The 15,065-nt window shown below is 36.2% G+C and overlaps 1 protein-coding gene across 3 annotated transcripts in view; it reads right to left on the reverse strand.

Annotated features, from left to right (window-relative positions):
- PALS1 (protein associated with LIN7 1, MAGUK p55 family member) overlaps positions 1-15,065 on the reverse strand; it is a 55,743-nt gene that overhangs the window by 24,262 nt on the left and 16,416 nt on the right. For all 3 annotated transcript variants that reach the window (XM_005520352.3, XM_014249874.2, XM_088057320.1), the window contains one exon: positions 4,140-4,653. In XM_005520352.3, coding sequence (XP_005520409.1) covers positions 4,140-4,506 — 367 coding nt within the window. In that variant the 5' untranslated portion in view covers positions 4,507-4,653. The remainder of the gene's footprint in view (positions 1-4,139; positions 4,654-15,065) is intronic.

Here is a 15,065-nt window from a genome sequence, read left to right on the forward strand (position 1 = left end):
GTTGGTGTCAAAGTAACAATAATTAAAAAAAGCACCAGGTAACAAGAGACTCCAGGTATTTCCTATTAAAAGGGCTGTCTTCAATAAAAAAACGTTCAGTAAGACTAACATCTGCATTTACTCACAGAAAAGTCAGGGTTCTTTTGCAGAACAAGTCCATTTTTTAATTGCAGATCAATTAGCGATCAAATACTGGGTTTTGTCAAGCAGTCTTTTACAAGAAGTGTTGCAGCCTTTTTCCATTAGACTATGAAATGGCTGGAATGTGACTGAGCACTGTGAGAATATACACATTAATCAAAAGACTGCCAGGGCAAAAGTATGCAACTGCAGGGGAGGACGTGCAGTCACAGCTTAACATGCTAGATTAGAAAATGAGGAAAGAAGATAGATGTTTTTTATCACCTTAAACAAAAGTTAAGAAGAGCAGATTTAAGAAGATAGGCTTTATTATACATCAGCATCAAAGTCTTCATTCCCAGACTTTTCTGTAAACTACATGCTGGTACTAGCACTTTAATGCTTCAAATGTAACTTGAATCACATGGCTAGGAAAAGTAGTTTAAGGTAAAACAATATTTCAGGAATTTTATTCTTAAGATATTTATAAAAAGTTTTGGCTAAGGTATAAAAGAAAAAAATAGGCAGCTAAAAAACAAAAACAAACAAAAAATAAACAAAAAAAAAGGTCATCACTGTCACCAGAAAGGGCTTACTTTGGAAAGGTTTATGTCCATGAAATGTCAGTTACTCATTTAACTAAATTAGCTGAATGAACTGTAAAAAACCAAAGAAGTCTACATTTTATGGAAGCATATTGCTATGAAAAGCCAGTAAATCCTTATGTGCACATCTGCTAGGTGCAAACTACTATTTCCATTTAAACAGCTGTCTAAACCATATACTGTTTTGATAACAAACATGCCCTTTAAAATTCTTTTGGTTAAATCTCCTGCTTTATTTTTATATATAAATTCCAAATTCTTTAATCTAGTCTGCTTTCTTTTATGGTGATAAAAACATTAAAGACTTGGCAAGGATCTGCCAAATTAGACACTGTCACTTCAAAACATTTTCCAAACTAAAAATACAGGCACACAGATCAATATTCTTACTTAAAAGATGTATCTTCAGGAAAAGTTCTAAGGATTAACACACATACACACACACACAAAATCAAAATCAGCATTTTAAAAAATATTAAAGAAGGATAGTTAAACATCTCTGTAATTCACTAGCACCTGTCCAGGTTTATTTGGGGTCTTCCTAACTAATCTCAGAGATCTGTGAATGTGACTAAGCACTTTAACCTGGACAGTAAAAGTGGAAAGAGGGAAGAGCCAGATTTTTGTGTTACAAATGTTAGAAAGGTTAACCCAGAAACTGGAAAAAGGCCATACTTAAGAGTAGAAGGAAATTTTGTAAGAGTTCAAGTTACTGCAGAAGCACTTCACTGAATTTGAATTTTAACTCAGTTTTTGACAACACTAGTGACTGAATACAGATCTTTAGGACCATATAGGTTAAAAAACCTATTCTTTTTATAATAAAAGTGTTTTATTTAGAACTATTTTTTCTGATGTTTGCAACAATTCAACATCATAGTTGTGTATAATCAAAAGCACTACTCTTAATCACAGAATCACATAGTGGGTAAGGTTGGAAGGGACCACAGTGGGTCATCTGGTCTGATCTCTCTGCTTAAACGAGGTCACCCTAGAGCACATGGCACAGGATTGTGCCCAGACAGTTCTGGAATATCTCCAGTGAGGGAGACTCCACACCCTTTCTGAACAATCTGTTCCAGTGCTCAATCACCCACACAGTAAGGAAGTTCTTCCTCATGTTCAGGTGGAACTGCCTGTGCATCAGTTTCTGCCCATTGCCTCTTGTCCTATTGCTTGGCACCACCAAGAAGAGCCTGGTGCCTTCCCCTTCAGATACTGACAGACCCTGATGAGGTCCCCTCTCAGCCATCTCTTCTTGAGGCTGAACAGGCCCAGATTCCTCAGCCCAGAAGTGCTCTCTTATTGCCCTTCACTGGACCTGTTCCAGCAGCTCCCTGTCTCTCTGCTACTGAGGAGCCCAGAACTGGACACAGCACTCCAGGTCAGGCCTCACAGGGCTGAGTAGAGCCCTTGACCTGCTGCCAATGCTCTTCCTAAGGCAGCCCAGGATCCCATTGGCCTTCCTGGCCACCAGGGCACTGCTAGCTCCTGGAATGCTGAACTATAAATCCTCTCTTGTCAAATCTTAAGTTTACTGATCCAAATGACAAGACCCAAACTTCAATTACAAAAGTGGACAAAGTCACCTAGTCATTCTTCTTCAAGATGCACCTTATACCATGTACTATTTCCTAATTTACCTCTTTCCATACACACGCTTCTATAGTCTTCTTGTCCCTGATGTTTGGCATTTCTCCTCTTACACCTAGTATTCAAAGAATCCTAGCTTCTATTCAATACCAAATTCCCATCTTCTATTCTTGCTGAGCCAAAACTAATTTTCTCTTTCCAGCTTTTCACAAGTACTTTGACAACCCCTCAGTTTCTCCCACAGTTTGTACCCTTCTAAATTCCCCACTGAGAGATTTTAAAACCCACCTTTCATCATCACAGTAATTTCTTCACTGTTATTTCTCCTATTCAAACAGGTTCAGTCTACACCAGCTCCTAGCTGGTTCTCAAGTATGTCAGACTGATGTATGTTACTCCTCATCCCTACCAGCTTCCATGGGTAGCTGCTTTGCCCATTGGTTTGCACCAATCCTCCCTCCACAATCTCAGCACCTCCAGCATGAAACCTAGCCCCAGCTTTCTAATTCCAAGTCACTCTTTCCTCCCTTCTTCAGTTTCAATTTCCAATTCCTCTAGCAGTCTTCACAGCTTTTGGCTGCTGTGGCTAAGCAAGTCCCAACTGAGGACACTTCTACTGTTTGACATCCATTTTTGTATCTTCTGCTTCGCGTTCCCTCTAAGGAGAGAATTTTACAATCAAATACCTAACACTTTATAAAGTCAACTACAGAATCTGCTTCTTACAAACAGATCTCTCAGCTGACAAGCCATACACTAAAAAAAGTACACCCTTTTTACTTATTTGTAACTGACCCTGCTCTCCACAGGAGGTTGAACAGGATGACTTCCTGATGACCCTTTCAATCTAAATTTTCCTAAAGAGGGATTTGTACAATAAGGATTACCAGAGGTTATGAAGCAGAGACATGTCTTTAGCACAACTGCTGCTCAGATACACAAATACTAGAGATGTAGAAAAAAAGAAGAAATTAGCAAGTTCATAGCTATTTTTCATTCTGTATTCTCAACTAACAGCCAATAGGAAAAAAAAAACCAAAAAAACAAACCAAGAAACTTTACTGTAGCCCAGAGAAAAAGACTGCCTTTTTACAGCAATCTGGATCTCTGAACTGGTATGGATTTGGAAATCTGAACTGGACTCCCACAGATTCCCAGTGCATCTTTTTCACTCCAGTGACACATTTTATTTAAAATACTTATGTTTGAGGAAGAAAGGTTAGAAACTTTCTCTAAACAAGCATAGTTAAAACAATGACAACTATGAAATGAAAAATTGCAGCATCCATTTCTTCAAAAATTATTAACATTACATTTTCATCAATGCCTAAGCAGATTTTCATTATCAACACCAATACTTTAAGAGACCTATTGGTGTGACATTTATATTAGGTGGCAACTGATAATGCAAGACAGAATGGGAAAAAAGCAGTAGCATGTTTCTCCTCAGCAACTTTTTTATTTTAAATGACGATTTGTGTTTATTCACTCCTTATTCTGGTCTAAAGTTCAACAAACATCATAAAATTGGGTATTACTTAGATGGTTTTTCCCAGCCATAAGAAGATAGAGACGTTGACTGAATTAATTATTATCCACAAGATACTTAACTGTTCCCCAAATGAATCAGTTTTGAAAAGTCTGATGATAGCCTGATGTTTGGCTAAATAAAAATACCCCAAACCACCACAAATTTAAAGGACCAGAAGACTTTAAATCTGTTTATGAAAAATTAGCTAAATCAGGTTTTCAGTGGCCTAAAAGAGCGTTAATATCAAATCAATCTTTACTCTGTTAGTCCACTCATTTCATTTTACCTACCTAGTGTTTTCACAGTGTAATGAGGACTCTCCAAAACAATCCCTTCTTCTGTGTCAAATATTGGGTTATCTATTCCAGTTTTAGGAGGAATTTGTGCTAGTTTCTTTAGCCTCATGGAAGCAGTAAGGTCCAGTTCTTGTTTCCTTCCCTCTTCTTCTCGTCTGCGCCTTATGTCCTCCTGTTGCTGACGGATTCGCTCTAGTTGAGCGCTGCGCCGCATGGGCATCATCCTGGAGCCCAGGTCCCCAGGGCAGTCAACAGCCATTTCTCTGTGCTTCTGAGGTTCCTCAAGAGACACAAGATCCACATTTTTTGCTTCATTGTCAGAATCTTCTGTGATATGTCCATTCATATGAGAAGTTGTCATGATTATTTGTAATTACGTTTATTCTCTTCAAACCAAAATGCTGCTATTAGGCCAGTCTATGTTACGATATTGTGTAAAATCCATTATAAATTCAAAAATATTTCCCTTCCATCACAAGATGCTTGAAGAGGCATCCAGGAGGAAAATCTAATGACAGAAATTCAAAAGAAAATAAATTAGTGAGTAATTGGACCAATAAGAAAACACCTAAGATCCCCAGGCACCAGAACAATGGAACTTTGTGTCCAAATTTACACAGTGGTTCTCTCCCTACTAAGAACAACAGAATCCTCAAAAATCTATTTCACGTATTTTGGTAAACTTCAGGTGCCAATGTTAGAAAAGGAGGAGTGTTCAAACTGATGTTAAAATCTCTTGTATTCCCCAGTGAAAACCATGGTGATTCTGTACTTACTACAACTGCAAATAAGCAGTTTTCTGAGAGCTCTCACTCAAGCCTTCATTTGTACTTTCATTCTTAAAAATTCCAACGCAAACCATGCTTACAATCCTACAAACACTAAATATGAAAAACTTGTTACAAACATCATGTTCATAAGACGTTGAGTATGCTAAACACAAATAAAGATATTTGCATTTATTGTTTATAAATTGAGGCATTTTATGCAAACATTGCTTCCTGGATTCAGAGAAGACAGCTATCTGAAAGATACTATCTAAAGCAGACAGGAGCTGCACTTACACAATTCCAAGTACATATAAAGTCCTAAGGATAAGGGTTTCGACAATTCTGGTTAGCAGCTACTGTTAATACTTCCCATAGGTATGCATTAAAGCAGGAAGGATTAAACACAAGAGTTAAAATCCCTGTGTAGGAGTACAGACATACAGATTTGACAGAGAATAATAATTAATTTCTATAGTCAAGTATGACATTCCACTATACTACACACACCTTAATCTGATTTCTTATTCCTGATGATTCAGGCTAAAGAGCTTAGGTGTTCTAATAAATATAGCCACTCATGTCTTAAACATAACACATGCAACTGTGTGTTTTATACCACATTGCCTTTCTGTCAGTGATACGTTATCTGCAATCTGTCCAATTAAAAGGTCATAAAATTAACAAATATTTGCATACCATATAACCAGTACACTTAATTTTTCAAGGTACATTTTATCACTTTTTTTTAATTTACTGAAAGGAAATAATAGGAAATATCTCTTAAGTTTTATTACATACTGGAAGCAATAAGACAAAAAAAAACCAAAAGCCAAAAAACCAAAACCCAAAATCACCAACATTCTTACACCAAAGGTTTATGTTTGGAGGAGGAAGGGAAGGATGTTTATGTTGTAATTAAGCTGAAAATTAAAAGTCTATAGTTCTGTTTGGGAGGAACAGCAATAGAAACTCCTACAGAAGTTTTTGCCAGCTTGCAATTCTAAATATGTAGAGTTTTTCACTTTTCATAAGGAGTAGAACACAACATATAGCAACAACAAAATTATTTCCTTTATTTGTTTCCTGTCTAGCCCCTGCTACTAAAATAGTTATTACTAAAACCCTCCCAAGAAGAAAATTAAATTAAAGCATTTCTGTAGTAGTAAAAATTCTTTTTTTGACCTTAAAAGACACTTAATTGCACTCCACTGATATGCTCAACATCCAAGGCTCCACATTCACACATTCAGAAAAAAATCTAGGCAAAAAAAGCCGATCAAAAACTGCATGGTACTGGGGCTAGCACTGCAAGTACCCCACAATTACTCAGTGCCTGTAAAGCCTTCAGTTAGTGCCCAGTTTAGAACAGCTTTTCAAAGAATAAAACCACATAAAATTAGCATTTAGACAGGGTTATATAAAGCACCACTTAAAAAAATGTTCTGTGAAATTCAGAGAAAGGTGGATAAAAATTTAGCAAAATGATCCTCAGAAAGCTACATTTCCCCTTCTGAAAAGGCAACTTCTCTGTAAAGAAATACCAATCCCCAAAAAGGAAGCCTCATTAGGAACAGTAAAATTGCAAAGACCACTATTTTAACTGTGGATGGAAGATAATTCAAATTCTTTTTAATTCAAGTTGTACTGGCCATAGCTTGTCTGAACACTGACCCTTTTCAAAGCTACCTTCATCTCTTTTCAACTCCGACAAGCTGAAAGATAACACACATTCCTGAGTCTATAGGGTACAACCAACAGGTGCCAAAACAATGAAGAAGGTGCTGAGGGGATGAATAATATCCACTTAATCAGCACTAAAAAAGTCAAGAACAGGGTGTGAGGACCTGCAAGAAGTAAAGCACAATTTTACACTCAATCGTGTGTAAGTTAAATGATGTCACACTCTCTAGTTAAAGAATTATCAGAAAATTGAGTTGATGGCCAATGCTTATGAACTGGTCAAGAACATTTACAGTGGGATTAGCTACATATCCTCCATTAAATTTCAAGTGCAAGCTACAAAAATGTCACACCAAAAACTTGTATATGTATATACAGTGAGAAGATTTAAAATCTCTTTAGTTTAACAATGTGAACTGAAGACACGAGAAACCAAAATATAGTCTGGAATAACAGGCACCCTTAGTAACACTGCTCACATTTTCAATATAAACTGTGTGTTTTCAGTATAAACAAGACACAAAGGGCATATAAATTCTTTGAACAGGGTACCAAGACATTTAACTCACCTTTGATAATAGCTGCCTACTTTCAGTATTCAATTTCTGAGTCGATCAAGTAAAAAAGAAACAAAAGCTACAGAAAATTGGAGCTCTCTTGCAGTCACACTTTAACAGCAATAGTCAGAAAACTACGATGACAATTTAAGAGTTTTGGAATTTTAAATAAGAAGTATTTCTGGTGTCCCATAAAGCTAGATACTTCTAAAACCAGCAATAAACAGTAGAGCAAAAGAATCACACTCAGATTATACAAAAGATGATACAAAATATCATGTTATCAGGCAACCTAAAATCGGACTTTATGGAAACATCAAACCAAATACACAAAAACCTGACCTCTAGCTATAACTAGCTGGTAATCCATAAAAGCAAAGGCATGCTGCAAGTCTGGAATGCTGAGCAACTTCCTTTAATCAAAGAATTACTGATAATGGATGACCCCTTCCAAACCTAAGCCCCTCTCCTTCTTCCTGTTGTCTCAGGTCGGCATCAGACATCACAAATCCCCATCTCCAACTGGTTTGGAAAAATACTATTGCCCAACTGCAACAAATGAAGTAAACAAGGAAATGAAAGGAAAAAAAACCCCACCAGATCAGCTCTCAAGTCCCTCTCCACAATGATCCTAAGGATGCAGAATGTAAAAGATTACATTGATAAAATCTTTAATTTGGTTCACAAATCAAGGTGTGGTATAATTGAGGTTAAAAATTAAGGAGTTACCAGGAAGAGAAAAATTTTATTTTAACCAATATGCACAGCATCAAAAATCTTAAGACAAATAATTTAAGAAACTGTTCTCTTAGTTTTTCTTTCTGACGGTTTCTTTTGCAGTTTAAAAATTCTGTGATAACAACAATAAGGGAAGGCTGTTGCACCAAATCTGTTCTCTGCAAATGGTGGATTATCCAATAAAACAGATTTTCAGCCCAAGAGAAGCTTATTTTGCCAAATTATTATTTAGTACTATGGATGAAAATGTACAGACTTAAAACCACTAATTTTTTACTATTTCATATGTACAATCTATATGGTAAAATCTGTAATTAAGAAAATTCCTTTCCACTTCAGAACTTGGTAGTAGCAGTTTCTCTACTTTCTAGATATGTACAAAGGTCTGTTAAACAGCTTGACTGCTCACAGTTTAATAGGGTTAAATCACGGCTTTGACCATCCTGCTTTGAACTACCAATATCTAACTGGGCAACAGTAGTGTTTCCCCATGACACATAGAGCTTTCCAAAATAAAGCAGATTTATGGCTCTCTCTGTCCATCTTCGTATCACTAGTCCTACCAACACAGTCCTGGAGAGAATATGTGAAAATCTCTTCTTCACAGATTACATTTTTGGCCTCCAGAGGGAGGTTTCTAAAAACTGATAGTGTTAGCACAGCTATTAAAAAACAGCACTTCATTCACTCTGGCATCATATAAAATTCTGGCTGGGATGTAACTATGAACAGCAAGCAAACCATATTTCTGAAGTGAGTTCATAACAGCAAAATTAAAGAAAAAACACAAGTACTGTCTTGGTAACTATACATGCTATTCTCAAAAATACTGTGTTTTACAAACCACCATTCTTCATACAGCTAATAACGTCAGGCTTCCATCATCTTTTTAAACACCCTGAATACACTAAACAAAGCACAGACCCCAAAAGCTCTGTAAAAGAATAAATATATGTAAATGAAATCATCTTGGAGTTCAAGGAAGATGCTAGAATAAAATATATACTGGCAGAGACTGAAATAGAAGTGCTGTAAGGTGGTTTAAGTATTCACTTGCTTCCTGGGGACTCTGGCTGGTGTGCATAGCAATCTTAATTACTTTAACAACTAAATTCTGTACAGTAAAATTAAATTTGTTTTGCTTCAGCTACTTCCAAAGAGCCAAAATGACATTTTCTGGAGGCTGAGGCTTTGTGTTACATTTCAGCAGTGTTTAAAATTCTTTCAGTGCTAGAAGTATGATTAGACCCGATAGGTCCCTTTTTAAAATTCATTAAAGCTGCAAATTCTGAATGACTGCAAGGAAGTTCAGTGCTTACCTCCAGTGACATTTCATTAGTTTTGGTAGATTAGTGTATAAAAGCTCAACCTACATTTGTAATTTTAATATAAACACAAGAAATATATATTAAACATTAGCACAGTGCAAGGATTTAACATCAGCTTAAAGCCATATACTAGAACAGACATGGTATATTAAAATATTCATTAAAAACAACTGGAAGATGAATTCCAGGTTGTTAAAGTAGATTAGAAATTAGATTAAAATCACAAAGAAGATGTTTCCTGATATCTGAACTACTAATAAAATATGAGCATAAAACTATGCAACAGATCTCTGCCCTGTATTATTAATAGCTCACGTAATAGTGTATCTTCTGGTATTTTTACTGAGTACCTTAGATTCGAGGCAAGCAAAACTTAAGTCATAAAAATTACAAAGTAACAAAGTAAAACACTTCAATAATTCTACAAATGGAAGCTTGATGTAGGAAAATAATAAATAATTCCCAGCTCTCCTTGCATAATCTCCTATGTGCCATTTTTACTTCAATGGTATTTCAGTAAATCTTCAAGATTAGGAGACTTGGAAGGCAATTACATAAAGGAAAACACAACACAAACCACGTTGCACAGCATAAAGTTAACTACCACTACTTGATGAGAGTTAAAGATTAGAGTTTATGACAGAAAATACTTCACAGGTATTTCCTATGACTCTTAATAGTACCTGAAATAACTGGTACAGCCTGGAGCAAACTGATGTTTTGCAAAAATAAGTAGAAGTTACAAAATTTATGACAACTTGATACTTATTTTCTTGAATTTATTAAAAAAAAATCTGTAATTAAAAAAAAATTACACTAGCTTTGCAACATGTTCAAGAAAATTACTCCTCTGGGACTGTTTGTTTTTTTCAGTCTAATATTACTATTATTTAAACTATTCTTTCCTCTAACTAGATAGTCTAGCATAGACTCTAGTATTGGAAGCAAACTCTTCCTTTAATATCCAAGTGACACTTCTTTTAATAACTTCAAAACAGGGTTCATTATAACACCTGTCAAGAACAGTAACTCAGTACAACTTGTGAATCTCAAAGGGCTCTCAGACATGCCAAGAGGTTTTAGCATTCCATACTCAAACGTGCAAGATACTTGGATCAGCAAAAAGTGCTAAATCCTCAAATTGATCATTATTTTCATTGTTAGCAGTTTGTAAGTTACATCTGTACCAGAACAATAGCAACATTAATTTTCACCATTAAAGCACAGAGAAATTGATGAAACTGAAAATTCAGACGCTAAGTTTAGATTCCACTAACCTTACACCACTTGTTGATACCATTTTATAAATGGTATAAATACTGCTCAGCCTGCAAACCTAGGACATTATAAGCACGTTTTTGTATCACAGTGGTATTACAGCTAAGAACTGTGGTCTATATAAGACATCAGATTCTATTAGGCTTGTTTATCTGTTAATGCAATGTCACCAATCAAAGTCACAGCTCAAGAATGGGCCTACACTATCAACTTCAAAAGACACAAGGCAGCTGCCTACAAAACAGATATGAACAAAGTGTTTTCCATGAAAAACAGGCACCAATAAGAGACATACATCATGTCAATCAGCAGCCACCTCACTCAGACCTCTTTCAGCCACTGCATCTTTGCAGTAAAACATATGCAAGATACCTTTGCAGCAGTAGTATGAAGAGGGAGGAACAATTAAGGCTTATTTAAATTCCTGCCCATCTCACTGTGAAAGACAAATGCTACATGTTCTATCGGCAGCAGCCTTCCTTGGTTAGTATAGCAACAGCGAGCTCCTTTAATCAGCTAAAATTGATAGCACAGGTCAAACCAGTCACATGATAGCACAGAATCACTCCACATGAAGCTTTCTCTAGTTGTAACAAATCTTTCTACTGCATTTATCAACACCTTTTCCTTTTCAGTTACACAATCAAAGTGCTTCCTAAATTGACTGAGATTTGAAACAATTGTTGAAAACACTAAGAACAAACATATACCACAATTCCCTTTGTTTTAAATATACACTACCACTTACACATCATTAATTTCTGCTTTTTAGATCAAATGAAAAATGGACAGGTAAGAGAACAAAGTTTCAGCTGGGGTGAGAGGGAATGACAACAGAAACAAACTAGAACTGGTTTCAAGAAGCTTATTGCTAAAAGTCACAGCTAAACAAAAAGTTTAAAAACTTGCTGGGTCAGTTAAGTATATTTTACAATTCCGTAATGTAGTGTTTAGGTTCTAGCTTCTGTTCGTGTTTTGTATCCTTGATAAAGCTTCAACATAGTTATGCTGACAAGCCCTAAAGTGTGGTGAGGAGCACAGCAGAGGGCAGTCTCTGCAGCAATTAATGAAAACCTGAAAAAAAACCAAAGCTGTTTCAAAGGAGAGTTCACAGAAACATCCAACACTACAGCTCGTTAAATGGTCTGACACCTATATCACTCCAAAAGAGCACACTGACATCCCACCCTAGCATCCCACCATGGCTTACTAATAGGCTACAACTATGCATACATTTGAATACTCAATTCTAATCAAATCTTTAGCACCAATAATCCCTGTGAAAAAAACCAATTCTTTATATATAGATATGAGTGGATAACATAGATGCCTACAAGCTGCATTGAAAATATGACATAACAGTACGAGAAAAAAGGAGTTACCTGAATTTAGCAGTTTTAAAAATGTTTAGAAACCTTCAAGCGTAACAAATGAAGAAATTCCTAGAATTCCAGGGATTGTTAACAGATCTCACAGGACAGCCAGAAGCATGATAACAAGACAGTAATTTCTTATCACCCATTCACTGGGTGAAGTTAAGACTTCAGCTTTTATTGTCTTGAAAGTAAATATGCCTCTCCTCACTTTAAACTGTGGTTATATTCCCTGTGAAATTAAAAACACTGCTGCTATTTTAGTTCTCTAGTACGATTCCTCCAACCCCCCTTGAAATTGTGGCCTTGCTGGCTCAGGCTCTTGCATTCTGGTCTCATTTTAACCCCCATAATTTTGAGCATGTCACTTATAATGTCAGTGCTTGCCACTGCTTCACCATGTAAAACATAGTAGTAATAGGAAACGTTCATGTGTACTGGTACGTATACAACACAGTCACTTCAACGAGGTGACCGTACCAAAGCTAAATTAACTGATCCCAAATTAAACTGAAGTTACAATGTTTCACAATTTACATCTCGCCTGACATTTAAATTCACACAAAATGGCATTAGTTTAGTACTCCATAGCAAGTTATTCTTCAGCCATATTTACAATACTCTAAAAAAAGACTAACTTCTTTACTTATTTTAATACTCCAATACTCACTGCATTCAATTTAGAAACATCACCTAAAGAAAATGGAAATACAGCTATTCATCAACACCTTTCATCCAAAAATGCCAAAATGTCAGCGACCTAATTCAACAGTCTTCAGAGATTATACTAGGACCAAGACTGTCTTCTAAGTTTATATGATTGAGCTATAGGCTTTGCAAGTCCAAAAAAGCAAAATATTACATTATGTAACAAAGATACATGTGCTAGCTCCTTTCATGTGGCCATCCTCCTCAGGCTCTCTTTTCAACTCTATTTTGCAAGATTAACTGAATGCGTGCCAGGGATGATTTTAAAAGCTTTTTTTAAATTATCCCAAATGATATAACCTGATTAGCTGTGTCACCATGTTACTCATAGGTATGTGGGGGCGAAGGGGATAAGGATCTTCTGACTTTTTTCTGACCACAAAAATATGTTGAGACTTCTAAAAGTTGACATTCTGAAAAACAGAATATCAATTACAAAACTATAAAATTGATCTCTCCACAGGATTCAAAATCACATACCACAAACTCAGAACAACCACATTTCATTTGAGTTCTTCTCTGATTATTTATAGAAAAAACCCTCTGCACAAACTATATTAGCTAGTCAGCTCTCTGATGTCACAAGATTTTCATCCCTAAACTCATCTGAGATGCTGGTGGACTGTTTTACTGTGAGCAAATCACTAAACAACTGCTGCATAAATTTCAAAGTTTTCCTTCAGAAGTATTTTCTCTTCATGGGTTAAAGGTTTTGTCTAATTAGCATAACCTGTAGTTAATTTTTCTGAAGGGAACTGTAAACATGGCATACCAGCCACAGCAGTGTGTATAAATTCTTTTAGCCATTACAGTATTACTACTATGATGAGATGCCCTTCTAGACACAAATGACAGAACCCCTTGCTACTAAGGAAGAAAGGAACTCTCCTCAGCCAGGACAGGTGCAATGGATACCAATTGCAAATGTATCCTCCGAAGAACCAATGGGTTCCAGTTGAAGTTTGCAGAGGATTATGCTTAACCAAATTCTTGTCCATTAAATCTGCTGGGATGCTTCACAGTCCTGAGAAGATAAATAGCAAAGTCAAAACTCAAAATTCTGCAGGCTGAAAAAACTGTTGAGAATTTGCAGTGCTGTAGTTTCTTTACACTGTGTCAGTCACATTACTTAATATTTGCAAACATTTCAGTAATTTTGTCGGCGAACTCACATAATTCGTATGTTTGCACATAACTAACTCTGCCAACTGCTAGAACTGAACAAAGCTGACTAGGCTTTCAAGTGTGCCCTACTTTTGCAGCCTTCCAAACAAAATCTGTAGTTCATGAATTTATGACAAGAACCAAAAAAGAGACTGTCAGTATGATTCCTGGGACTGTTAAGCTGTGCTAGTTTGCTGCTGCCAAAGACCTGCAGTCTCATTACTCTTGCTCTTGATTGCTCCCTTATGTTCTCCACTTTTGGGTTGTACAGCCATTACCTTCTCTGACAGTTTTGAAGCTTGTCAAGTCCATCACCAAGACTCAACAAGATTACACAATGTCACAAAATCCTTTTGTTTGGTTAGTTTTGGTCAAAATGGCATACCAGAACAGATCACAATAATCTGAAAGGCGACAAGACTGGCATAAGGGTTAGGAGCAAATGTTTTGAGACCAAGGAGGTAAAGAGCTAAGAACAAGTATAAACTCCTAGCTCTGGAAGCAGGGAGACAAGTTCAAACAGGACAGCATCTTATGGAACCATATTCTGCAAGTTCTCCTCCCCTCCCGCAAAAAGTCTACTACACCTACTGATTCTCTTCATCCTTAACAACCCAAACAAAATCTACAAAAAAAAAAACAAAACAAAAAAAACCAAAAAAAAACACCACAGAAAAGCAGCCACACACCTACAACCATTTGCATATCTTCCTGAAGATGTAAACAGGGCAGTTAAAAGGGAAGTATTGGTTTCTCTTAAAAAGCATACTCTAACACTGTGGGTGTAAAGCACCACAAAATTTGCATTTATGTTTGAGCCTATTTCCTCAAAAACAAAAATGATAAATTAGTCACCCTAGTGTTTCACACTGTGTTTAACACTGTTGAGTTCAGTATCTGAACACCTCTGCACATTCATTACTTGAAGATATTCAACTAGTATTCTCTATTATCTTTGTGTAAATAGTATAATCCACAACTCAAAAGCAAGAGCTTATTTTTCCCCTCTTTTTATAAAGGACAGCAATAACAGAGATAGTTCTTAATTTTCTGCAGCAGAAAGCATTAAACAGACCACCTACTGATTAAACAGTACACCTACTGCTCAAACACTAATACAAACTAAAGTACTACCTCAGGCATACAACAGAATTAATATATGGGAATACTTGGGAATGGACAAAAATTACACATCACCTTTCCCAGTATTTATCACAAGGATCTTTTAAACTTGCAGCAGCAATGCCAAACTTGACCAAAGAACTCATGCTGATTCCTGGGTCACACTATAAGGGATACCTGCTGTACAAACCTATACCATGAA

Source organism: Pseudopodoces humilis, chromosome 7 (genome assembly GCF_049639895.1).
Source record: "Pseudopodoces humilis isolate 2021_Gansu_Grassland_sample_001 chromosome 7, ASM4963989v1, whole genome shotgun sequence".
In the NCBI taxonomy this organism is placed as follows: Eukaryota; Metazoa; Chordata; class Aves; order Passeriformes; family Paridae; genus Pseudopodoces; species Pseudopodoces humilis.